Genomic DNA, 25,740 nt, shown 5'->3' on the forward strand with positions numbered 1-25,740 from the left:
AGTCAGGATTGTGCCACTGCACTCCAGCCTGGGCAACTGGCCCGATTATAAACTGATGAATATCTCAAATGGGAGAACATCCCAGGTGAATGTTGAAGACTGGTGTTAGAGCCTATGCTTTTTGCTGCTGCATATTACTTGTGAAGCAGCGCATGTAATCCAGAAGCCAGTCTAAAGATACCTTTGGGGACACAAATCAGGAGGTACTGCTGCTGATGAAGCAGAGCTAGGGTTTATTTAAAAAATTACAGACAGTACAATTCACTTTTTTATATGTATGCTTCTATTTTTTACAGTGAGACCCTGTCTCAAAACAAACAAACAAACAAATCAATAGAACAAACAGGTCATAACACGTGCTGCACCATCTAGAGTCTCCCTGATAAAGAACTGAAATGGGCTTTTGAAACTATAGCCAATGTGAAGCCTCAAAGGGCATGTTCTGCAAGGATGGAGTACCATCCTCCAGAATGCAGTATACATATACAATCAGGGATCTTTATACGGCACTGTGTTGGAATTAAGAACACCACTGAGGGCCAGGCTCATGTGTGGTGGCTCATGCCTGTAATCCCAGCACTTTGGGAGGCCAAAGCAGGTGGATCATAAGTTCAGGTGTTTGAGACCAGGCTGGCCAACATGGTGAAACCCCATCTCTACTAAAATACAAAAATTAGCTGTGCATGGTGACGGGTGCCTGTAATCTCAGCGGGAGTCTGAGGCAGGAGAATTGCTTGAACCTGGGAGGTGGAGGTTGCAGTGAGCTGAGATGGTGCCACTGCACTCAAAAAAAAAAAAAAAAAAAAAAAACACTCAGAACCAAGGGATAGCAGAATTGGCCTCACTTAGTATTATTCCCAATGATTGCACATGCCCCGATGACTATGTATTGGCTGGTTTGTCAGCCATCGTTAGATGTGTTGGAGATACCCAACAGAACACACAACCTGGGTTCCATCTTCCATAGGTGTGCCCCCCCAGAGATGAAGCCTGCCACTCCAGTTGGGGGGTGAGCATCTGGATGGAGTTTACAAATATGGGCTAAGTGCAGTGTGTTCCTTATGTTTTGAGTTGATTTGAGGAACAATTATGAGACCATATGGCCAAGGCCTGTGTGTGTGTGTGTGTGTGTGTGTGTGTGTGTGTGTGTGTGTATAGACTGACTACTACTGAATATGTAATTCAGAAGCCAGTCTAAAGATATCTCTGGGGACACAAATCAGGAGGTACTGCTGCTGATGAAGCAGAGCTAGGGTTTTTATTTATTTAAATTACAGACAGTACAGTTCACCTTCTCGTATGTATACTTCTATTTTTTACACATGCATAGATTTTTGTTATCTATGACCACAAGCAGGATACAAAACAATTCCAACACCTCAAAGAATTCCCTCATGCACCCCCTTTGTATTCAGATCCCACCCCACCCCAAACACTCAGCAATCTTTGATCCGTTTTCTGTCGTTATATTTTTGCTTTTTCCAGCACGTCATATAGAAGGAATCATACAGTACATAACTTTTTGGGACTGGGTTATTTCCTTTAGCGTAATGCATTCAAGGTTCACCTACGTTGTTGCATGTTTCAGTAGCTCGTTGTTGTTATTGTGTAGAATTCCATCCTATGAATGTACCACAGTGTATCCATTTACACACTGAAGAACATCTGCTTGTCTCCAGCTTTCCAAATTGTAAATGACACTTACTCATGTACAGGTTTTTGTGTGCACATAATTTTCCATTTTTCTAGGATAAATACTTATAAGTGGGATTGCTGGGTCATATAGGGTGTGTAACTTTTTGAGGCTGGCATATTGTTTTCCAGAACGGCTTTATCATTTTGCCTTTCCCATTAGCAATGTATGAGAGTTCCAGTAACAAACCCGCACCTGTACTCCTGATCTAAAATAAAAGTTGAAAAAAAAAAAAAAGTTCCAGTCGTTCCACATTTTTGTCAGCACTTGGTATTGTCACATACCTAGAGTTTTGAAAAGCCTGATTATAAACTGATGAATATCTCAAATGGTAGAGCATCCCAGGTGAATGTTGAAGACTAGTGTTAGAGCCTGTGCTTTTTGCTGTTGCATATTACTTCTGAAGTAGCCATGGCAAGCCTGGCTCTATTGCTAGACCAGAAATAGTAGAGAAATTCAAGTGTTACCTGGCAAGAAATGATCACATTTGAGATGCACTGTGCACTATCTGATACTGGGGACAGAGAGGGTAAGGAGATATGCTTGTTTACATACACTATAAGGAAATACACAGCAGTTATAGGAACTATGTTTGTAGGATGGAGCTGATTTACAGTCAGACTGCAAAGCTCTAACATTATCTCCATGATGCCTGGATGTCTGGCTCTGACTCTCGGTTGGGATAATATGATTGACTATATGAGGTGTTGGTTAAAGTCTGATACTCCCTGGGAGACTCCCAGAGCCAATTTGTTTATGATGGCTTTTTAACTTTTTTAAACTCACATAACCAGTTAGATAGCCTGGCTTGACCACGTAGCAAGTGAACAGAGGGGCATAAAAACTCGTACAGTGGCTGGGCACAGTGGCTCATGCCTGTAATCCCAGCACTTTGGGAGGCCAAAGTGGATGGATCATCTGAGGTCAGGAGCCTGGCCAACATGGCAAAACCCTATCTGTACAAAAAACACAAAAATTAGCTGGTCATGGTGGCACATGCCTGTAATCCCAGCTATTTGAGAGGCTGAGACAGGAAAATCACTTGAACCTGGGAAGCGGAGGTTGCAGTGGGCTGAAATTGCACCATTGCACTCCAGCCTGGGCAACAGAGTGAGACTCCATCTCAAAAACAAACAGGCCGGGCGCGGTGGCTCATGCCTGTAATCCCAGCACTTTGGGAGGCTGAGGCAGGTGGATTACAAGGTCAAGAGATGGAGACCATCCTGGTCAACATGGTGAAACCCCGTCTGTACTAAAAATAGAAAAAATTAGCTGGGCATGGTGGCACGTGCCTGTAATCCCAGCTACTCAGGAGGCTGAGGCAGGAGAATTGCCTGAACCCAGGAGGCGGAGGTTGCGGTGAGCCAAGATCGTGCCATTGCATTCCAGCCTGGGTAACAGGAGCGAAACTCCATCTCAAAAACAAACAAACAAAAAAACCCATGCCAAGAAGTCCTGCCATCAGCTCTCCCCAAACCAAGCTTCATACAGCTCTTGGTGGTTCAGTTCAGATACAGGGTGCAGTCTGTGTATGAATAAAACCACTGAAGAGCATGCTCCTCGATGATTCTAAGCCCCAATGCTTATTTTCCCTTTCTTTTGCTGAGCCACATCCTTTACTTCTAAGTAAAAGCATTTCCTGGGTATGCTCTGTGGAGTCTTGTTAGTCCTTTGAACTGATGAATGCATATGTCTTATGACCTTGCAGTCAGGTCTACAAAATATGAATTTGCAAAATCACATCTATTTTGTCATATGTATTTAGGCCAAGTTGACTTAGAGTCCATAACCATGTTTGCTCCTTAGAGCTGCCCAAACTTCACTAAGCAATAAAGTTGGATGAAAAATACTCATGCACCATATGACATTTCGTTCCATGATGCATATACAGTGATGGTCTCATAAGATTATAGTACCATATGTTTACTGTACCTTTTCTATATTTAGGTTATATACAGGTTTACATATACAAATAGTTACCATTGTGTTACAGTTGGCTATAGTATTCAGCACAGTAACATGCAGTACAGATTTGTAGCCTAGGAGCAACAGGCTATACCATAGAGCTTAGGTCTGTAGTAGGCTGTACCATCTAGGTTTGTATCTGTATCCTGTGATGCTTACACATTCGTGACACTGCCTAATGATGCATTTCTCAGAATGCATCCCCATTAAGTGATGCAATGCTGTATTTATCAATTCATAACACGAAAAATCTCTCAAGTGAGTGAAATCGCTCACACCTGTAATCCCAGCACTTTAGGAGGCCAAACTGGGAGGACTGCTTGAGGCCAGGAGTTTGACACCAGCCTGGGCAACACAGCAAGACCCCATATGTATAATATGTATTAAAAAAAATTAACTGAGAGTGATGGCACACGCCTGTAGTCCTGACTACTTGGGAGGCTGAGGCAGGAGAATCATTTGAGTCCAGGAATTCAAGTCTACAGTGAGCTATGACACCATTGTACTCCAGCCTATGTGACAAAATGAGAACCTGTCTCAAAAAAAAAGTGCAGAAAAAATTTCTGATTTCTTCAAAAGAATTTTCAAGCAGGATTCTGGAATATAGCCCAATGTTGTTTCATGCCAAAATATAAACCATAGGGCCAAATTTTCCTAAGGAGAAGCAGCTTATAAGTAAATAGCTTTAGAAAATACAACTTCGGCCGGGCACAGTGGCTCACTCATCTAATCCCAGAACCTGGGGAGGCTGAGGTGCGTGGATCATCTGAGGTCAGGAGTTTGAAACCAGCCTGGCCAACATGATGAAACCCCGTGTCTACTAAATATACAAAAAATTAGCCAGGTGTGATGGTGGGCACCTATAATCTCAACTACTTGGAAGGCTGAGGCAGGAGAATCGCTTGAACCCAGGAGATGGAGGTTGCAGTGAGCTGAAATCATGCCATTACACTCCAGCCTGGGCAACAAAAGCAAAACTCCATCTCAAAAAGAAAGAAAAGAAAAAAAGAGGCCAGGTGTGGTGGCTCATGCCTGTAATCCCAGCACTTTGGGAGGCCAAGGCAGGTGGATCTTGAGGTCAGGAGTTTGAGACAAGCCTGGTCAATATGGTGAAACCCCATCTCTACTAAAAATTAAAAAATTATCCAGGTGTGGTGGCATGTGCCTATAGTCCCAGCTACTCAGGAGGCTGAAGCAGAATCGCTTGAACCCGGGAGGTGGAAGTTGCAGTGAGCCAAGATCGCGCCACTGCACTCCAACCTGGGTGACATAGCAAGACTCTGTCTGAAAACAAAACAAAACAGAATTCCACATAAAACTGAAGTAAACAAAAGAATAAAAAAAAAGAAAAGAAAAAGAAAAGGCCGGGCACGGTGGCTCACACCTGTAATCCCAGTACTTTGGGAGGCAGAGGCAGGCAGATCACGAGGTCAGGAGTTTGAGACCAGCCTGGCCAACACAGTGAAACTTTACTAAAAATACAAAAAATTGGCTGGGCATGGTGGCAGGTGCCTATAAGCCCAGGTACTTGGAAGGCTGAGGCAGGAGAATCACTTGAATCCAGGAGGCGGAGGTTGCAGTGAGCCAAGATCGTGTCATTGCACTGCAGCCCGGCCGACAGTACGAGACTCTGTCATAAAACAAACAAGCAAACAAACAAAAAACAAAACAAAAAAAAAGAAAAAAACCACAACTTCATTTAGACTTTCTTTAAAGCATTCAAAAGTACCTCTTTCATGGACATTCATTAGATTTCATACCTTGATTTCTCTCTGTGCTTTTGTTAACTGAACGTCATGAGAAATGACAGCACAGGGTCTTTTGAGGATGGACTGCATTATCTGCAGCTGGTCTTTTGGGGGCTATATTCATTTTTGTGTGTGTGCAAAATTGGGATGTATGCGAATGTAATTTAGTGCCAAAAAATGCAAGAGAACATATATGAACCCCTCAATTGAGTTGTTAAGATATGTAATCGTAAGCCAAAAATACAGCCAAATCTTCAACTGTATTTTACGGCCATTTTTTTTTTCACGCCAAAATCACCTAGTAGCAATCACCGTATCTTTGTTTACTGACTCTAGAATCCAGATATTTATACCTTTATTTATTTATTTTTGAAACAGGGTCTCACTCTGTTACCCAGGCTGGAGTGCACTGGTGCTATCCTGGCTCACTGCAACCTCTGCCTCCCAGGCTCAAGTGATCCTCCCACTCAGCCTCCCGAGTAGCTGGGACTACAGGAACGTGCCACCATGCCTGGCTAATTTTTTGTAGAGATGGGGTTTTGCCGTGTTTCCCAGGCCGGTGTCGAACTCCTGGGCTCAAGTGATCCTCCACCTCCCGAAGTGCTGGGATTTCAGGCATGAGCCACCTAGCACAGCCTTATACCTTTATTTTTATTATATCCTAATAGACACTAAAAAATTACTTTCCCTTTTAATAAAACAATTAAGTTAAATAAAAACTTTTTTAATAAATAAAAAATAAAACTGTTTTTAGTTGGCTGGGCATGCTGGCTTATGCCTGTAATCTCAGTACTTTGGGAGGCCGAGGTGGGCAGATCATCTGAGGTTGGGAGTTTGAGACCAGCCTGACCAACATGGAGAAACCATGTCACTACTAAAAATGAAACAATTACCTGGGAGTGGTGGCGCATGCCTGTAATCTCAGCTACTTGGGAGGCTGATGCAGGAGAATTGCCTGAACCTGGGAGGCGCAGGTTGCAGTAAGCCGAGATTGAGCCATTGCACTCCACCCTGGGCAACAAGAGCGAAACTCCATCTCACACACAAAAAAAATTAGCTAGGCATGGTGGCAGGCCCATGAAATTCCAGCTACTGAGGCAGGAGAATTGCTTGAACCAGGGAAGCAGAGGTTGCGGTGAGCCAAGACTATGCCATTGCACTCCAGCCTGGGTGACAGAGAGAAACTTCGTCTCAAAAAAAAAAAAATTGTTTTTAGTTAAAAAGCCTGACCATTTTGTTGGTTGCTGGCCAGGAATTTGGGAAGACCTCAGCCGGGCAGTTCTTGTGGTTCCAGTTTTATGTTAGTAGGGTCCACAGTCATCTGAAGTCTTGACTAGATGTCCAAGAGGCCTCACTTACTTACATGGTTGGCAGCTCATGTTAGCTGATGGCTGGGAGCTCAGCTCCAGCTGTTAAACAGGGTGTCTTACACATAGACTTGCTAGGATTATAGTCTTGGTATGGCTAGACTTCTTTCACGGAACAGAGCTTTCCTCAAAGTTAAAAGTCCCAAGCCCCATTTGTTTCCTTTTAATCTTCCTTTCTTTAGTATTAATTCCTCAGTGTTGTGTAAGAAATGAGCAACAGTTAAAGTCATTCTTAGAATCATTTCATGTGAAGAGTTCTTATCCTATGTGAATTCCCTGATATAGTGTAATATTTGAACAATGGCTGTAAGCTTTTCCATATTCATTATTTGTACCTGACCAGTAAGATGCAGGCCATGGGTGAACACTATATTCCTCCCCATGCCCCAACTTCAACACACTCACAGGACTTTTCTCTAGTTGGAATTCTCTGATGTTGAATGAGGAAAATGTTGGCTGCTTCTCCTTCTTTGGTAGACTTTTTGCTTTCCAATAAGGCATTAGCTGTGGCTAACAGCAATCTCACATTTATTACATTTGTCTGGAAGATATGGGCTCTGGCTGAATCTTATATATTCACATCCCCAGTTTTCACAATAACATTGATAGATTTTTTCCTCTAGCATGAATTTTCTGGTTTGAACCAGCACATATTGATAAAACTTATAGCTGCTTTCCTTCAGTGTGATCTCATGTGGTGAAAGTTCTGAATTGTCTGGCAGTATCTGACTGAATACACATATGTTCTAAGACCCAGCGATTCCATTCCTAAGTATATACACAAGAGAAATGCATGTATGTGCACCAAGACAAGTATGTTCTCAGAAGCATTATTTATTATGACCCTAAGCTGTAAACAATGTAAAAGTCCATCAACAGTAGAATGGATAAATTGTGATATAATCATATAATAGAACTCTATACTGAATAAAAATAAACTTCTGCTACATGCACTAATGATCAGACTCAGGGACATGATGAATGTAATAAGCTGTATATGAAAGAATACATGACACATAATGATTTATAATATGTAAAAACTACTTTGTAATGTTAGAAGTCAGAATCATGGTCAACTGTGAGGCAGTAACAACTAATTTTTATTTTGTATTTGCAATGCGAAATACAGTTCATGCCTCCTTCTTTTAAAGAATGTCTACTCACTCTATAGTCCATGGAGCACAGTCAGTTGGCCAACTGTTTATTACTGCTTAACAGAAAGATGTGTATTGAAATGGAAAATGTGATTTTAAATGTTTATAATACCTTGACAGAGGAAGTTTTTGTCTGCTGAAGCTAGTAATAAAAAATTTGGATTTTAAATGATTTCTGTCATGTAATTTGTCTAATTGTGTGTGTGTGTGTGTGTGTGTGTGTGTGTTTATAGGCTGGCAAACAGTAGGATACCTTAAACTGTTGTATATTATTACAATAGCAAGCAACATCATGTACAGGGTTTACTATGACTTAAAAAATTTTTTACAAAAAAAGTCACATTACTTACTGAATTCCCATGGTGTCTACCTTGTGAGTTTTCTGATGGACAATTAGGTTTGACTTACAACTGAAGAACTTCCCACACTGTTTACACTCATATGGTTTCTCTCCTGTGTGAGTTTTCTGATGGCGAATGAGGTTTGATTTCCTACTAAAGGCTTTCCCACACTGAGGACAGCCATTGGATTTCTCTCCTGTATGTATTCTGTGATGAACAGTGAGGATTGCCTTCTGGCGGAAAGACTTCCCACATTCATTACAAATATACGGTTTCTCCCCTGTGTGAATTCTCTGGTGGAGAGTGAGGGTTGTCTTTTGGCAGAAGGACTTCCCACATTCATTGCAAATATAGGGTTTCTCTCCTGTGTGAGTTCTCTGATGCACAGTGAGGGTTGTTTTCTGGATAAATGCCTTCCCACACTCATTACACTGATACGGTTTCTCTCCTGTGTGAGTTCTCTGGTGATCAATGAGGTATGACTTCTTCCTAAAGGCACTTCCACACTGAGGACATTCATAGGCTTTCTCCCCCGTATGTGTTTTGTGATGTCTAGTGAGGGTGGCCTTCTGGCGGAAAGACTTCCCACAATCAATACAAATAAAGGGTTTCCCCTCTATGTGTGTTTTCTCATGAAGGGTGAGGGCTGTCTTCTGACGGAAGGCCTTTCCACATTGATTGCAAACATAAGGTTTTTCACCTGTGTGAATTCGCTGATGTTCAATGAGGTATGACTTCCTTCTAAAGCTATTCCCACAGTAAGGACATTGAAAGGGTTTCTCTTCTGTTTGAGGTCTCTGAGGCACAATAAAAACAGACTTTCTGCAGAGGAATTTCCCATATTTGTTGCAGGCAGAGGGCTTCTTTTCCATAAGATTACTTGGATGGACACTGAGACTTGACTTTTCTATGAAGGCAATTTCATCTTTATCGTATTCAAAGGTTCTTTCTCCTATGTGAGCTCTAGTATGTGTAAATAGCATTCCTTTCATCAGGAAGGATTTTTCACATTCATTATGGTCAAATGGTTGCTCTGGAGTTTGAACCTTCTGATGCTGAATAAGCTCTTGTTTACCACTGAGAACTCTTTCTGTTTGTTTATGGAGATTCACTGCAGGATGAATTTTCTCATGCTTAGTATTATGAAGTGGTTTCTCCCATCCAATACTCTCACCAAACTTCTCTTTTATGGGGCTTATATTTCTAATGACTAGTTCTGAAATATTTTTCAAAACTTTTCCATCAGGTTTACATTCACATAGTGTTGTTTTTGAAATATGGTTCTTGCCTAGAGTAAGTGTTTTACCATAAATATTACTTCTCTCCTTAATTAGTTTTTTGTGGTTAATAAGTATGAGGGATCTAGAATGCCTGTCTTGGTATTCTTTGAACTTCACTAAGACATCTTCAGTTTTCCCATCTGCTTCTAGAAAAGAATACAATTAACACTGTAAGTCTGCACATAAATGCTATGGATTGGGTGTACATACAGACAAACTATGGTGGGACTAGCTCACTACTGTGATCTAAAAGAAGGCCAGAATAAATTCCCTCTTGGTAGGGAAAATGTATGAACATAAATACACATCTTGCTACACTGTTAAGATGAAGAAAAACTAGCAGAAGAAAAAACACTCATATCTTTGGCATGTTATAAATATAAGCTGCACTGAAAAGGTGTAAGAAACAAGGATGAGTGAGCAGAAGAGAAAGAATGATAAAAGAGGGATTGTCCTTGGCATGGAGGATTCAGAGCTGCTGAAGTAAGCCTACCAAGGGTACTGAACAGTAGGCAAATGACAAAAAATTACTTATGAAGAAATGAAAAGCTTCACATTTATCCCCTCACACCTAAGTAAGTGCTATGAGTGCTTCCAATTCTTTCTTCTTCACTTCCATTTTGCCTATGCATGGTAAATTAACTTTTTCAGCTCCTTTCCTAGTGTTTACAGAAACGTTAGTCTATAGTCTAGGCCCTAACTGCCCATATAACTGTAATTTATTTTCTCTTGAAAGCAGAGAATCTAGAAAACATATTCCCATGAGGAATTATAAAATACACCAAAAGACAAAATATATTTCCAATATGAATATAATCACGGTTGTGTGTGTATGTGTATTTGAATTCTTTTTTTTTTTTTGAGACAGGGTCTTGCTCTATCCTCCAGGCTGGAATACAGTGATGTGATCCCAATGTGATCCCGGCTCACTGTAGCCTTGACCTCCTGGGCTTAAGCAATCCTCCCACCTCAGCCTGCCAAGTATCTGGGGCTACAGGTGTGTGCCACCATGCCCAGCTAATGTTTACATTTTTTTGTAGACATGAGGTTTTCCTATGTGGCCCAGGCTGATCTCGAACTCCCAGCCTCAAGTGATCTTCCAAAAGTTCTGGGATTATAGGTGTGAGCCACAGTGCCCGGGCACTGTAGTATTCTGATTGCTGTTACCATCAATGTATTCTGCCAGAGATGGTCAATAATGAAATTCTCCTCACCATGAATTCTAACTTCGTTCTTTCAATTTGCCGAATTACTTTTTTCAGCTTTAGGAAAGAATAAGTTTGAGTTTTCCTCCCAATACAGTCACATATCTTAATTCTGCTATTCCCTATTGGAGCTATAAAGGACTGGATTATTCAATGTATGTGCAGAGCATTGATTAATCTTTACTATTTAAAAAATAAATTACTGTATATCTTACTATTGTTGCCTTACTATGATGCATATTCGGGAGGGCAATTTAAAGATGGATTCATCTCATCTATGATTTACATTTTTATTTATAATAGTCCCATACTGGGAACAGCCCAAATATCCATGAAAAGATTAACAGGTAAAACTATGTCATATATTATACAATAGAATACTACCTCACAATAAGAAGAAACAATGCTGATACACAATAACAACAGGAACAAATCTCAAATATTTTGCAGACTATAAGCTTTATGAAACAGAGTACATATACAATTCCACTTATGTGCAGTTCTAGGCCATGTAAAACTAATCTATATTGGTAATTGAAGTTATATTGTCTTCCTAAGAACTTCAAACACCTCCAAGTATATGCTGCTAACCAATTTTTCTTAAAGCTTTCACAGTCTTTCTTTCTTTTTCATTTATTTCTTTTCTTTTTTCTTTCTTCCTTTTCTTTCTTTCTTATATGCTGCTACCCAATTTTTCTTAAAGCTTTCATAGTTCTCTTTTTTTCTTATATGCTACTATCCAATTCTTCTTAAAGCTTTCACAGTCTTTCTTTTCTTTTTTTCTTTCTTATATGCTACTAGCCAGTTTTTCTTAAAGCTTTCACATAGTTCTTTCTCTCTCTCTTTCTCTCCTTCCTTTCTTCCTTTTACATTTTTTAGTAGAGATGGGGTTTCACTGTGTCAGCCTTGCTGATTTTGAACTCCTGACCTCAGGTGATCCACCCACGTTGGCTTCCCAAAATGCTGAGATTACAGAAGTGACTGCTGCTCCCAGCTAAAGTTTCACATAGTTTTTCTACCTCTCAGTATCCCATCTGTTTGAAATTGTAATATAATTATGATCTGGAACGTTCACTTCAAGATATTTTCCAACAGCCTGGGATTTTAACATAATCATTCTATATAAAGTCCACAATTTGATAATATAATATTGCTTTCTTAACTAAAACTCATGTTTTTATAGGTCAATATTTTATTGACAATATTCTCTAAAATCTTCTGAGTATACATTTACACACCGTTATCTGAGGTTAGGGGATAAAATATTGGCAGGTACACCTAAAAGAACTTAGTAGTAAATGATTTCTAAATGGAAGAGAAAGATATTTTCCTTGCATGGTACAACAATCAATAAGATAACTACTGAATACCTGGCCTCTGTTATAAGCTGCAGTAAGGAAAGACAAAAGAGAGGATCTTATTTTGGGGAAACAATTAACCAAATGGAGAAAGAAATGGCATATAAAACAATGTTGAATTAGGTATCAAATTACTAGATCATATCAGAGGACGTATTTGCTCACATGTTATAGATGTTAAGTAAAATGGGAGTGCATAAAAAAGGAATAGACATAGTCTATACAGTAATCAAGGTATTTCATGGAGGAAATGAAACATGATCTTTTAGCTAAATGACATATAATATTGTGTGGTAAAGAATTTAACCTTGCCAAACACAATATCTAACCTTTAACTTCAGCTTCAGTGTGGTAATCTCTGAGCCCTTTGAATGTCATCATGGCTAATAGGAGTTTATTTGTTTGCCAGGGAGTCTTTGGCTGGCCAAACAATAACAATGTGATTTAGGGTGGGAACTTTGAGTTATGCAGCAAGCATTAGCTCAGCTTCCTAAGGCACTGGAAACTGAGCTCAGCCATGTGGGCAATCAGGCCTAGGTGGCGGAGCCTCAGTAAAAACTCTGGACACTGAGGCCGGGCTGAACTTCCCTGGTTAGCAGTACCCTGTATGCAAATTTATACAGTTGCCAGGATTGCTTCCATGACTCCACAGAGAGAGGGCACCTAGAAGCTGCATGTTTGGGGCTTTCCTGGACTCCACCCATGTCCTTCTTCCCTTGACTGATTTTAATCTTTTTCTGTAACAAACTATAATTGTGAACATAACAGCTTTCACTGAGTTCCATGGGTCTTTTCAGTAAATTATTGAACCTAGCTGGGCATGGTGGCTCATGCCTGTAATCCTAGCACGTTGGGAGGCTGAGGTGGGTGGATCACTTGAAGTCAGGAGTTCAAGACCAGTTTGGCCAACATGGTGAAACCCCATCGCTACTAAAATACAAAAATCAGCAGGGTGTGGTGGCAGATGCATATAATTCCAGCTACTTGGGATGCGAAGGCACAAGAATAGCTTGAACCTAGGAGGTGGAGATTGAGTGAGACTCTGTCTCAAAATAAAGAAAATTATCTAATCTAAGGGCAGTCTTGGGGATTCCCAAACTTACAGCTGGTGTCAGAAGTAAGGGTGGTCTTGTATGGATTACTGTACCCTCCAATTTCATAGTTGGTTAACTTTGCAAGTATATATATGGAAGTCTATCTGAAAGCCATTCATATAAAACAAGGAAATACATTTGAGAATTCATCAGATTATTGTAGCTTGCAGGACTTTTATAAAGTCAAGAGTTCAGGGTGAAGAAAATGCTTAAAGGACACATCAGAAATATACCAAGGAGAGGCCTAATGAAACAAGATTAATTTAGTCAACAATATTTATTGTCCTAGACAAAGTACAAAAGGGGGATAAAAGCAAACAAGATGTGATAATGTACTCAGGGAAATAGGATGAGAATGAGTTAGTATTTTCCACCCAAATCCAGGTGGGCAGATATCAAGAATGATGCTCAGCACTATGATATGAAACACAAAAGTTTATTGGAAAGAAATCGTGATCCTGAAATTATCACTTTGATTCCAGGCATACGGATTTTGGAACCTGGTGGTAGGTCTCATGGTGAAAATGGGATGTGAGACTCAGGCAGAAAACAAGTATAAGGCATTGCCCAAGGAAAGAAAGAGAAGAAAGTGAAAACTATGAGAAAGAAAGATATTAAACAATAATTTTTATTTTTCTGATAGGTTTAAGAATGCTCTCTTTTATAAATAGGGGACTATAACAAAAGGATGAAGATAGAGGACTGAAATGCTAAAGAAAGAAAAGAAAAGAAGTAATATCTCAGTGGGGCACAGTGGCTCATGCCTGTAATCCCACCACTTTGGGAGGCCGAGGCGGGTGGATCACCTGAGGTCAGAAGCTTGAGACCAGCCTGGACAACATGGTGAAACCCCATCTCTACTAAAAATACAAAAATTAGCCAGGTGTGGTAGCACACGCCTACAGTCCCAGCTACCCAGGAGGCTGAGTCAGGGAACCGGGGAGGTAGAGGTTGCAGTAAGCTGAGATCACACCACTGCACCCCAGCCTGGGAGACAAAGCAACACCCTGACACACACACACACACACACACACACACACACAGCAACATCAACTAAACCACCATTTCCTAAGGTGTGATTCATAAACTTGTAGTACTTGAGTCCCTTTACTTGGGTAAAAGGGAGTATATGCAGGGTAAAATGATTTTCATTAATAACAACACTTCATTTGTCTTTTTTTTCTGTGTTTATATTTGCACTAATGGGTCAAAAGCAATGGTAGGTGTTTCGTTTATACTCATGGATTTTAATTTATGGTGGTGACTCAGTGACAACAGAGCAGCTAGTGCCATTAAAAGAACATTTTTATGATGTACCTTTTCTGAGGGGAGGGGGAATGCCAGTCTACACATGAGCCACATGGGGAAGCAGCAGGTTTAGGCAAGAAGCAGAAAGGAGCACAGGGAAAGCCTAGGCCAGAACCTTCATGGGGGTTTCTGGGGGAAAGGCAAGGCAGAGAAAACAGCTTAGGACTGGCTCGTTTGACTCATGTTGGCAGGCTGTGGGTTCCTGGGGCAGTCTCTGACCCTGGGTGATTTAGGGCAGAGCAAATATTGGCCTGGGGTATGGGAGCTGGATAAAGGAGGTGGATGGGGTATGAACTTGGGATTGGTTGGTTTTTTATGAAAGGTGGGCTCACTGACAAGCTATTCACTGTCTCCAGCAATTAGCTAACTGTGGGAGGGGCAGTCTCTCTCCAGGAAGCAAGACTCCTTAAAAATGTCAAGACATTGTAAAATATAAAAAATAAAAAAATTCAATTAATACAGTGGATAACATGCTGGTACATTAGCATAAATCAAAGTACTGGCACCAAATATATAATAATAATCACTGCATTTCTAACTGCCACATACTCAGAAAAGGTTTCATTTCAGAATGTTCTTGATAGAGCAGAAAAAAATCATTAATTATATGAAATTTTCATCTTTGTACATCTTTTCAATATTCTGTGATGATTAAAGAAGTATGCATAAGCCGGGTGAGCTGGTTCTTGCCTGTAATCCCAGAACTTTGGGAGGCCAAGGCTGGAGGATTGCTGGAAGCCAGGAGTTCAGACTAGCCCAGGTAAAACCTGTCTACAAAAATTAAAAAAAAAAAAAAAAGGTGGGTACAGTGCCATTTGCCTGTAGTCCGAGCTACTCAGGAGGCTGAGGCAGGAGGATCACTTGAGCCCAAGAGTTTGAAGTTGTAGTGAGCTGTGACTGGCTGCACCATTATACTAAGCCTGGGTCAGAGTGAGACCTCAACTCACATACTTAACAACAAAATAAAATGAAGTATGCATAAAGCACTTATGTTTGTTAAAATAGAGATCATAAGATTGATGGAGTAGATTCTTTATGCCAGGGATACCAAATTATAAATAAGACCTCAGACCATGGCAGGCAAAGGCTAAATCATGCACCCCTATACTTAAGCAATGAATTATGTTCTAACTGCCGCAAGTCTTTTCTTTATCTCTAGCAGCGGAGCAAGCACTGGCCTGGAGATTAGCAGACTCCCAGAAGCTGACTGACACCTTCTAAAACCCATAACTACAGCTTTAATTGGACAAGGGACCGGTTTCAGTAACTTTCTCCTGATAAATGACCATTGACCACAGACTGGTTCTGGATGGTTTACAGAGATTGTGCAAAAAGTGGCTTTGTGCCCTAGGTTTTATGTTTTTTGTTTTGTTTTCTGAGACAGAATCTTGCTCTGTCACCAGGCTAGAGTGCAGTGGCGCGATCTCAGCTCACTGCAACCTCCGCCTCCCGGGTTCAAGGGATTCTCCTGCCTCAGCCTTCCGAGTAGCTGGGATTACAGGTGCCTGTCACCAACGCCTGGCTAATTTGGTACTTTTAGTAGAGACAGAGTTTTACAATGTTGGCCAGGCTGGTCTCAAACTCCTGACCTCAGGTGAACCGCCCACCTCAGCCTTCCAAAGTGCTGGGATTACAGGTATGAGCCACTGTGCCCAGCCTTACTTTTTGACATACACGGCGTAATTTTTATTTTTTTTGAGATGGAGTCTCTCTGTTGCCCAGGCTGGAATGCAATGGCGTGATCTTGATTCTCCCCAACATCCGCCTTCCAGGTTCAAGCAATTCTCCCATGTCAGCCTCCTGAGTAGGTGGGATTACAGGTGCCCACCACTATGCCTAGCTAATTTTTGTGGTGTTTTTTTGTGTCTGTTTTTTTTTTTTTTTTTTGAGATGGGGTCTCGTTCCATCACCCAGAGGCTGGAGTGCAGTGGCACAATCTCAGTTCACTGAAACCACTGCCTCCCAGGTTCAAGCGATTTTCTGGCCTCAGTCTCCCAAGTAGCTGGCATTATAGGCACTCGCCACCACGCCAGGCTAATTTTCTATATTTTCTTTGAGCATCACATGGGTGCTCAAAAAGTTTTGTGTTTTGGAGCATTTCCTGTTTGGAGTTTGGGAGGCTCAATCTTATTGCAATATAAACCACATATTTTAATAGATTGCACAGTCAGATTTGAAAATCAGCTACCTTCCATTGATCCAGATATTAAATAAATTTCAGTCATGTAAAACAATGCCACTTTTCTATTTTTTCTTTTAGGGAACAGTTATCTTTTTAAAAAATATGACTTTATGTAAACATATAATGGAATTATTGTTTCTTATTTCTTATATTGTAGTTTTAAAATGAGTTAATTAGTGAATATTTTTTAAATTTCCCTTTTAATTTCTAATAGTGTAACCAAGTATTCCCAGCCTCAAATGTATTTTAAAACTTTCCTTTTTTGCTTTCAACCTTGAGTGACTTTGAAACTTTTTCTCACTTTCTCACCAGGCACTTCCACGTTAACAGTGTTTACTTATCTAATTATGTGCTTGCTTAGAGATTCCAGGAGCCAATTTTGAAACAAGCTAGGCAGAGAGACCCAGCTGCAGAATCCTCTCACTTAAGGAGGTTTATGAATAGCCCATCACTGTCAGGCCAAAGTCAGTATGATGCAAACTAAACCTCCAGAAGAGCGATTACTCAAGATAACCATCGGAACAAGACACAAAGGCCTGTGCTCTCCTGCACCACCCCTCCACACGTTTTCCTTCACACCCCCTTCACTCAGCCCAAAATATAGAGATGGCTTCTTTGAGGCAAAAGCCTTTCCAACTCCCATCTGCTAGCATTTAATCAAGTTGTTTCCTTTCACCACTCCTCCCTTCTCATGTTTTTGACCTCTGGAGCAGTGAGCAGCTGGAATTGAGCCAGTTACAACATCATACACATGTGCACAGTTCTTTTAAGTCCTTAATAACTTTAAGATTGTAAATATGTCCTGAGACTAGAAAGTTTGAGAACTGCTGGTCTGGACATCTAGATTGATTGATTGATTGATTGATTGATTGATTGAAGGAGACAGAATCCTTCTTGTCACTCAGGCTAGAGTGAGGTGGCACGATCTAGACTCACTGCAACCTCTAACTCCCGGGTTCTAGCAACTCATGTATCTCAGCCCCCTGAGTCCCTGACATTAGTTAGAGCCATGTGCCACCACACCCAGCTAATTTTTGCATTTTTAGTAGAGATAGGGTTTTGCCATGTTGGTCAGGCTGGTCTGGAACTCCTGGGCTCAAGTGATCTCCTGCCTCAGCCTCCCAAAGTGCTGGGATTACAGATGTGAGCCACTGTGCCCAGTTGACATCTAGATTTTGGTAATGACAAAGAAGTTTCTATCAAAACAATCCTCCAGCTGATAAAGCCAAACCACCCCCCTGCCAAAAATAAAAACCCACTTATTTGAAGGCACTGAAGAATGACCAAAAGTAGCCAGAAGCTGAAGTGGATGCAATCTTTGAGAGAAAGAAACCACACTGAGTAAGAGCTACATTTAGCCAGATATATGTTCTCAGTAGTTCAGGCATGACAAACAGGGTGGAGCTCCAAGAGAAAGCACAGTCATCTGTATTGGGGAATCAGAGGTTGGAGCTCAGAGCTACCGTAACTTGACGACAAAATCTGGGAATAGAGAAGTCAAAAAAGCAGAGCCCCAAAGTTGGCATAAGCCACCCTCAAAGCCTTGGTTAACTATGTTGATGCAGGGCAAGACTGTAAGGAGCCTAAAGGGGAAAGAAAGCTAGAGCTCTGAAGGAACTGAGCAAAGATTTCAGTGGCGGCTTAGCTCTGAAAAAGTTTACAATTCCAGCGCTGTGCCAACAGGAACCTTGTTAAAACTTTGTTCCAATATAAGCAAATTGGAAACGCGATATTAGAAGAGTATACTTCAGCATGGATTCATGAAGACCAATATGGGGCAGTCCTTTTCTGATATTTTAAAATGCACTGGAAATTTTAAAGCAGGGTGGAAAAACAGGAAAACAAAACAAAAGACCAAAAAACCCTGGTCCAGGCCACGCGTGGTGGCTTATGCCTGTAATCCCAGCACTTTGGGAGGCCGAGCCAGGCAGATCAGAAGGTCAGAAGATCGAGACCATCCTGGCTAACATGGTGAAACCCTGTCTCTATAAAAAACAAACAAACAAAAAACCCTGGTCCATTCAGGTTTGTCCTGGGCTAGATAAAAACAAAACAAACAAAACAAAACCACTTTGGTCTTTCCATTGAAACTCCAGAAGGGCCACATTTCAGGAGTAAAGACCACATCTCAGGACTCAGGACAACACCATAAAACCTTAATCAACGAGGCTCAGTCCTTGGGCATGTCTTCCAAAGGGCCCAGTTTTAGCAAGAACTCTGTCAAGTCGGTTTAGCTGGAATCCTCTACTCTCAATATCTGATCTCTCACCTCACCAAACCCTCCAAGTGATATCTGATCACCATGACCTGCTTTCAAGTAGGAATCCTGGTAGGTCAGCTGAGCAAAATTACCCTATCCACTCAGTAATTTCCCATCACTGACCCTCTCCCTCAACTACAAATTTTCTCTCTTCCTTACCGTATTCAGAGTTGAGCCAATTCTCTCCCCACTACTTCAAAACCCCATTGTAGCAGTCCCTGAGATCTGCCTTATAAGTGTCAGGATAATCTTTTTCTTTAGTATTTATAGTAACACAGCTTGTAGGAACAGATTCATTATTGGACCCCTGGACATCTTACCTGGTACCCCAAGTGCACATCTTTTGAGCCTTGGTCTTTACTCCTGACTGACTGACTGGGAACCCATTGGTGAGTCGGACTCCTGATCCATTGCTCTGGACAAACTCCCATTGAAGCAGGTACAACACTTTGATTCCTTAGATTCTGAGCATACTCTAGAGGCTGGGTTAGAATCCTAGGTTCCTCTGTTTAAATGAAGTTGGGTTAGAGGCCCAGGCCTCTGTAAAAGGTAACTGCTGGGCTAGAAGTCTTTCTTCCTGGGTCTTTCTTTTGAGTGGGAATTCACTTCCTGACTCTCAGGGCTAGAAAATTCCTGACTTTGCGAGGCCTCTCTCTGATCCTGTTTCTCCCGTAGGAACTCCTCAGTTGATTGATGGTGTATGTTCCCCTGCTGGTATACGTGCTGCCAACTCCCTCCACTTTCTTTCTTCTTGGCATCCCTTTACTAACGATTCTCTAAACTGCCTCCTGTAAGACCTCTTCTCTCTCACTGCTCCACTCCTCCTTTCTCCTCTTACCAACTTTGATCGTCCCTTCAGTTCCCTTGAATCCTTTGACAGGTGGCCCTTCAGAACTCCTCCATCTCTCTGTCCACCCTGACAGACCTTTCCCTTCCCACTCTAGCCCCTATAGTCACTTAAATTTTAGGTCCCCTGTCCCACATTGGGGGCACTCAAAGGACTCAGTGACACCCAAAAGCAACTACCTGTGGCTGAGAAGGAAAAAAGGGCTAACTGGAAACAAAGTGGATATTTTATGCACTCAGCCAAGCTTTGGAGACATCCAGATAGCTTAGTCACTTACCTAAAATTTAGTCCACAGTGGCCGGGCACAGTGGCTCATGCTTGTAATCCCAGCACTTTGGGAGACCAAGGTGGGTGGATCGCCTAGGGTCAGGAGTTCAAGACCAGCCTGCCAACATGGTGAAACCCCATCTCTACTAAAAATACAAAATATTAGCCAGGTGTGGTGGTGGGTGCCTATAATCCCAGCTACTTGGGAGGCTGAGAGAGGAGAATCGCTTGAACCCAGGGGGCAGAGGTTGCAGTGAGCCAAGATTGCACCACTGAATTCCAGCCTGGGCAACAAGACTAAAACTCCATCTAAAAAGAAAAAAGAAAGAAAAATTTAGTCCACTGGTTCCATAAGATTACATAACAGGGAAAAGGAAAATCTGAAAATCTCTTCCACAAATACTGGCTAAAAAGCATTAGCCCACATATTGAACAGCTAACCTTAACTTGTTCCATGTGTCAGAAACACAATTCAGATAAAAATATAAAGTGGAGCGAAGATGAGAATATAATACGATTTTACTGATTCCTGGCTAATGTTTTAGAACGAAAGTTATAAGATCTCTGGGTCTGTCTGCCTGTGTATGTCTTATATATGTATGTTATGTATATGTGATATTTTCTTACCTCGAGATGGTATTGATTATTTATTTATTTAAAAATTTTAGTTCTTTAGAGACAAGGTCTCATTCTTGCCCAGGTTGGAATGCAGTAGTACATAGCTCACTGTGGCCTTGAACTCCTGGGCTTAAATGATTCTCCTGCCTCAGCTGCTTGAATAGCTGGGTCTACAGGTACACATCATTGCACTGGGATACATTTTGTCAGAGACTGGGTCTTGCTATGTTGCCCAGGCTGGCCTCACACTCCTGCCCTCAAGCGATTCTCCTGCCTCAGCCTCCTGAGTAGCTGGAATTACAGGTGAGAGCCAGAGAGCTCGGCCAAATTAATTTACAAACCCCTTAAAGGAGTTTATTCAAATTGTTTGAAGAGAAAAATTAGTGTTTATATAAGTGAAATGTTCCTAACAACCCCAGAAATACAGGAACTAACCAAAAGGCCTTTCGAGTTCATGTGACTTGGGATAAAATTTCGATAACTACGATGAATTTAATATTGTTGGTTTAAGAAAAAGAGGTGCATCTCTGAGCACATGTTTTTATTCTACTTGGCTTTACTAGTCAAGTAAGTTACTATTATATTTTAACACTATAAAAACTATAAATTCAACTTAAGAATCAGCAAATAAACATATAGTAAAAATGGTTGTCTGATATGCACTATTTTGTATACATTAAACACAGCGGGAAAACAAAACAAACATATGTATTTAACTTTTCTGATTTTCTTGATTTGCTTTTAATTGCCTTTTACTTGCATGTGCTATAAAAATAATTAACAAGGAAATAACTTGAGATGATGGCTAGTTTTGTTCAATGCATGATGAAATTTTCACGAACAATCCAAACTTAACAAATACTATATGTGTAGGTCAATGTAAGTGGAATAAGAGTTTTATAAATAGGCTTTTCCATAGTTGTTTTATAATATCTGCCTAAAAACAATTTCCAAAATCTTCTTGGTAACTTGCAACCTAATAGACATGCTAAGTTAATAGTCACTTACAGTTTCTAAGTAAGATAAACTACTGAAACACTATTATCAAATGTAAGTTTAAATTTATATACTTTTGGGTCTTTAATTTTATACAGAATAGAAAGACTAAATATATTTGGATCTGTTAAACACTGAAAAATTGTACATGAGGAATCATGTATCTATAGAGTTGTGAGATGATGTATTCATAACATTTGCTAATCTGTAACAGAATGCTAGTATGTAGCAGACAATTCACAACTATCTACTTTTTATTTTACTCTTTTAAAAGGTTACAAATGGTTAAAATTATAATCACTATATCTAATTAAAACTACTAGAGAAAGGCGGGTGTGGAGACTCACACCTGTAATCCCAGCAGTTTGGGAGGCTGAGGCTGATCACCTAAGGTCAGGAGTTTGAGACCAGCCTGGCCAATATGGTGAAACCCCATCTCTGCTAAGAAAAAAAATATATAAAAATTAGCTCGGTGTGGTGGTGTGTACCTGTAATCCCAGCTATTCTTCAGGAGGCTGAGGCATGAGACTTGCTTGAACCTGAGAGTTAGAGGTTGCAATGAGCTGAGATCATGCCACTGTACTCCAGCCTGGGTGACAGAGCAAGACTCTGTCTGGAAAAAAAAAAAGAAAGAAAAGAAAGTGCTCACTGCAACCTTCAACTCCTGGGTTCAAGCCGTTCTCCTGCCTCAGCCTCCTCAGTAGCTCTAACTGACTTCCAGATATTATGATTTCCAGACATATTATAAGTTATAATAATCAAAGACCAAGTGGTATTGACAATGTGACTTAAAATATATCCAAGGAAACAACAGATTGTCCAAAAATAGACTGACATAAATTTGATCAATTTTCTCTATGATCATCAGAGTAATCTGGTCAACAAATACCGATGGAACAAATGGATAACCATATAGAAGAACAGATTCTCGAACTCTACCCCATGTCATAAACAAAACTTAACATGAGATGGACCACAGAACTAATCATAAAAGCAAAATATACACAGAAAATACAGAGAGCTATCCTCATCATACCTAGAAAAGAGAACCATCCTCACTATATCTAGAAAAGACAAATATTTGTTTAAGAGATCAAATAATTAATTATAAAAGAAACAGGGATTCTCTGGACTTCTGTTCCAGTTATATTAAAAACTTCTGTTCATCAAAAGACATCATTAAAATGAATATGCAAGCCATAGACTAGGAAAAATATTTGTAATACAAACATTGAACAAAAGATTTCTATCCAAAATATGAAAGAATTCCTACTACTCAGGGAAAAATAAATAATACCTAAATAAAGAATGGATAAAACATTGGAACAGGGCTGAGCACAGTGGCTCACACCTGTAATCCCTGCACTTTGGGAGGCCAAGGCAGGCGATTGCAAGGTCAGCCTGGCTAATGTGGTGAAACCTTGTCTCTACAAAAATACAAAAACATTAGCCAGGTGTGTTGGTACATGCCTGTAATCCCAGCTACTCAGGAGGCTAAGGCAGGAGAATTGCTTGAACCTGGGTGGCAGAGGTTGCAGTGAGCCGAGATTGCACCATTGTACTTCCAGCCTGGGTGATAGAGTGAGACTCTATCTCAAAACAAATAAACAAACAAATAACAACAACAAAACACTTGAACAGGTGCCTCTGATATAAAAAGCACTTGAGAAAGTCTTCAACATTATTAGCCATAAGATAAATCTAAATTAAAACTGCGAAGATACACAACCAGAATGGCCAAAACGACCAGAATGTGCAAAATGAACATAAAATGTAGAAAACAATGTGGAGCAATGAAAATTCTCATACAGTACTGATGAAAGTCTAAAATGGTATAGTAGTTTTAGCTATTAAACTACTAAACTAAAATGGTAGTTTCTAAAAGAGTCAAATATGCGCCGGGCGCGGTGGCTCAAGCCTGTAATCCCAGCACTTTGGGAGGCCAAGGCGGGTGGATCATGAGAGATCGAGACCATCCTGGTCAACATGGTGAAACCCCGTCTCTACTAAAAATACAAAAAATTAGCTGGGCACGGTGGCTCGTGCCTGTAATCCCAGCTACTCAGGAGGCTGAGGCAGGAGAATTGCCTGAACCCAGGAGGCGGAGGTTGCGGTGAGCCGAGATCGCGCCATTGCACTCCAGCCTGGGTAACAAGAGCAAAACTCTGTCTCAAAAAAAAAAAAAAGAGTCAAATATGCATCTGCCTTATGAATCAGCAGTATCACTGCTAGGTATTTACTGAAGAAAAATAAACATGTATGTCTACAAAAATATTTTTACAAGAATGATTATAGCAGCTTTGTTCATAATAGCTCTAAACTAGAAACATCCCAAAATGTCTTTCAACAGGAGATGCATAAACTGGTAATTCATATAATGGAAAACTATTCCACAGTTAACAACTACTTATGCATGCAGAAAAATATCTAAATCTCTCAGACATGAAGCTGAGTGAAAGAAAGCAGACATGAAAAAGGTTTATAAGAGAAAATGAATCTATGTTGATAGACATCACAACTGTGATTGTCCTAATGGGAAAGACTGATTTGGAAGAGGCCTGATGGAACTTAATGGGTTAATGAAATTGTCTTTTATCTTGATTGGAGTGTGAGATACCTGGGTTTATACTTCCATCAGAACTCAAAGAACTTCACACTTTAGATCTATATGTACATTATACCTATAAAACATGGACTAGATTCTTGGTAAGGTAATAGCAGCCAATATTTCCATAAACACAGGCAAACGAGGAAAAGATTTGCATGGGGAGAGATATTCATACCTAAAATTTACATTTTAGAGGCATAAAGGTCAGCCATGTATAGGCACTTTACAGATCTCAGGTCTTTAAAAATAGATCACTAACAGGATGGCTACTATAAAAATATAGAAAATAACAAGTGCTGGTGAAGAAATTGCAACCATGAGGCAGCTGCTATATAAACAGTATGGTGATTCCTTAAGTATTAATCGCAGAATTGCCATATTGTCCAGTAATTCCACTTCTGAGAATATACCCCAAAGACCTGAAAGCAGGGAGTAAAACTGATATTTGTACACCCACATTCATAGCAGCATTAGTCACAATAGCCAAAAGATGAAAGAAACCCGACTGACCACTGATAGATGAATGAATAAGCAAAATGTGGTATATACATACAACAGAATATTAATCAGCATTAAAAAGGAAGGAAGTAGATGAATCTGGAGGACATTATGTTAAGTAAAATAAGGCAGTCACAAAAGGATAAATACTATGTGATTCCACTTATAAGAGGTACCTAGAGTAGCCAAATTTACAGAGACAGAAAGTGCAATGGTGGTTGGCAGGGCTAGAGAGCAGGGGTAAAGGGAAGTTATTTTTAATGGGTACAGAGCTTCCGTTCTGCAAGATGAAGAGCTCTGGAGATGGATGATGGTGATGGTTACACAACAATGTGAATGTACTTGATGCCACTGAACTATATGCTTAAAAAGTTTAAGATAGTATATTTGATATTATGTGTATTTTACCCACAATAACAAAAATAGATTCCCTAAAACATTCAAAGGCATGAACTACTTAAAATTTAATGTTCACTAGACTTCATTTATAGACTCACCTAGGTAGCTGTAACTTGGAAAAATTCTCTGTGTCCACAGCTCCTCTCCTTGTTCCAACTTGCGGATCATATCAGGCTTAGCCATGTGAAACCCTGATGATGAAAAATGAGACTTGGTCTAAAGCTTTTTGACTTTTAAACTTTTGAAGATAAAGATACAACTTCAAGGTAGTAGATGAGGTATACATTAATGTCTTACTAATACCTTACAAGTATGGTATTATCAAGTGATGATATAATCATATTTTCTTTTCTTTTTTTTTTTTTTGAGACGGAGTTTTGCTCGTTACCCAGGCTGGAGTGCAATGGCACGATCTCGGCTTACCGCAACCTTTGCCTCCTGGGTTCAAGCAATTCTCCTGCCTCAGCCTCCCAAGTAGCTGGGACTACAGGTGTGCGCCACCATGCCCAGCTAATTTTTTGTATTTTTAGTAGAGAAGTAGAGACGGGTTTC

At 40.4% G+C, this 25,740-nt stretch overlaps 1 protein-coding gene across 32 annotated transcripts in view; it reads right to left on the reverse strand.

Moving 5' to 3' along the window:
* Positions 1-1,239: 1,239 nt before the first annotated feature.
* ZNF382 (zinc finger protein 382) overlaps positions 1,240-25,740 on the reverse strand; it is a 44,240-nt gene continuing 19,739 nt past the window's right edge. For all 32 annotated transcript variants that reach the window (XM_035284912.3, XM_054250328.2, XM_078359133.1 and 29 more), the window contains 2 exons: positions 25,287-25,379; positions 1,240-9,694 (listed from right to left, as the gene is read on the reverse strand). In XM_035284912.3, coding sequence (XP_035140803.1) covers positions 8,274-9,694; positions 25,287-25,379 — 1,514 coding nt within the window. In that variant the 3' untranslated portion in view covers positions 1,240-8,273. The remainder of the gene's footprint in view (positions 9,695-25,286; positions 25,380-25,740) is intronic.

This window comes from Callithrix jacchus, chromosome 22, assembly GCF_049354715.1.
Source record: "Callithrix jacchus isolate 240 chromosome 22, calJac240_pri, whole genome shotgun sequence".
In the NCBI taxonomy this organism is placed as follows: Eukaryota; Metazoa; Chordata; class Mammalia; order Primates; family Cebidae; genus Callithrix; species Callithrix jacchus.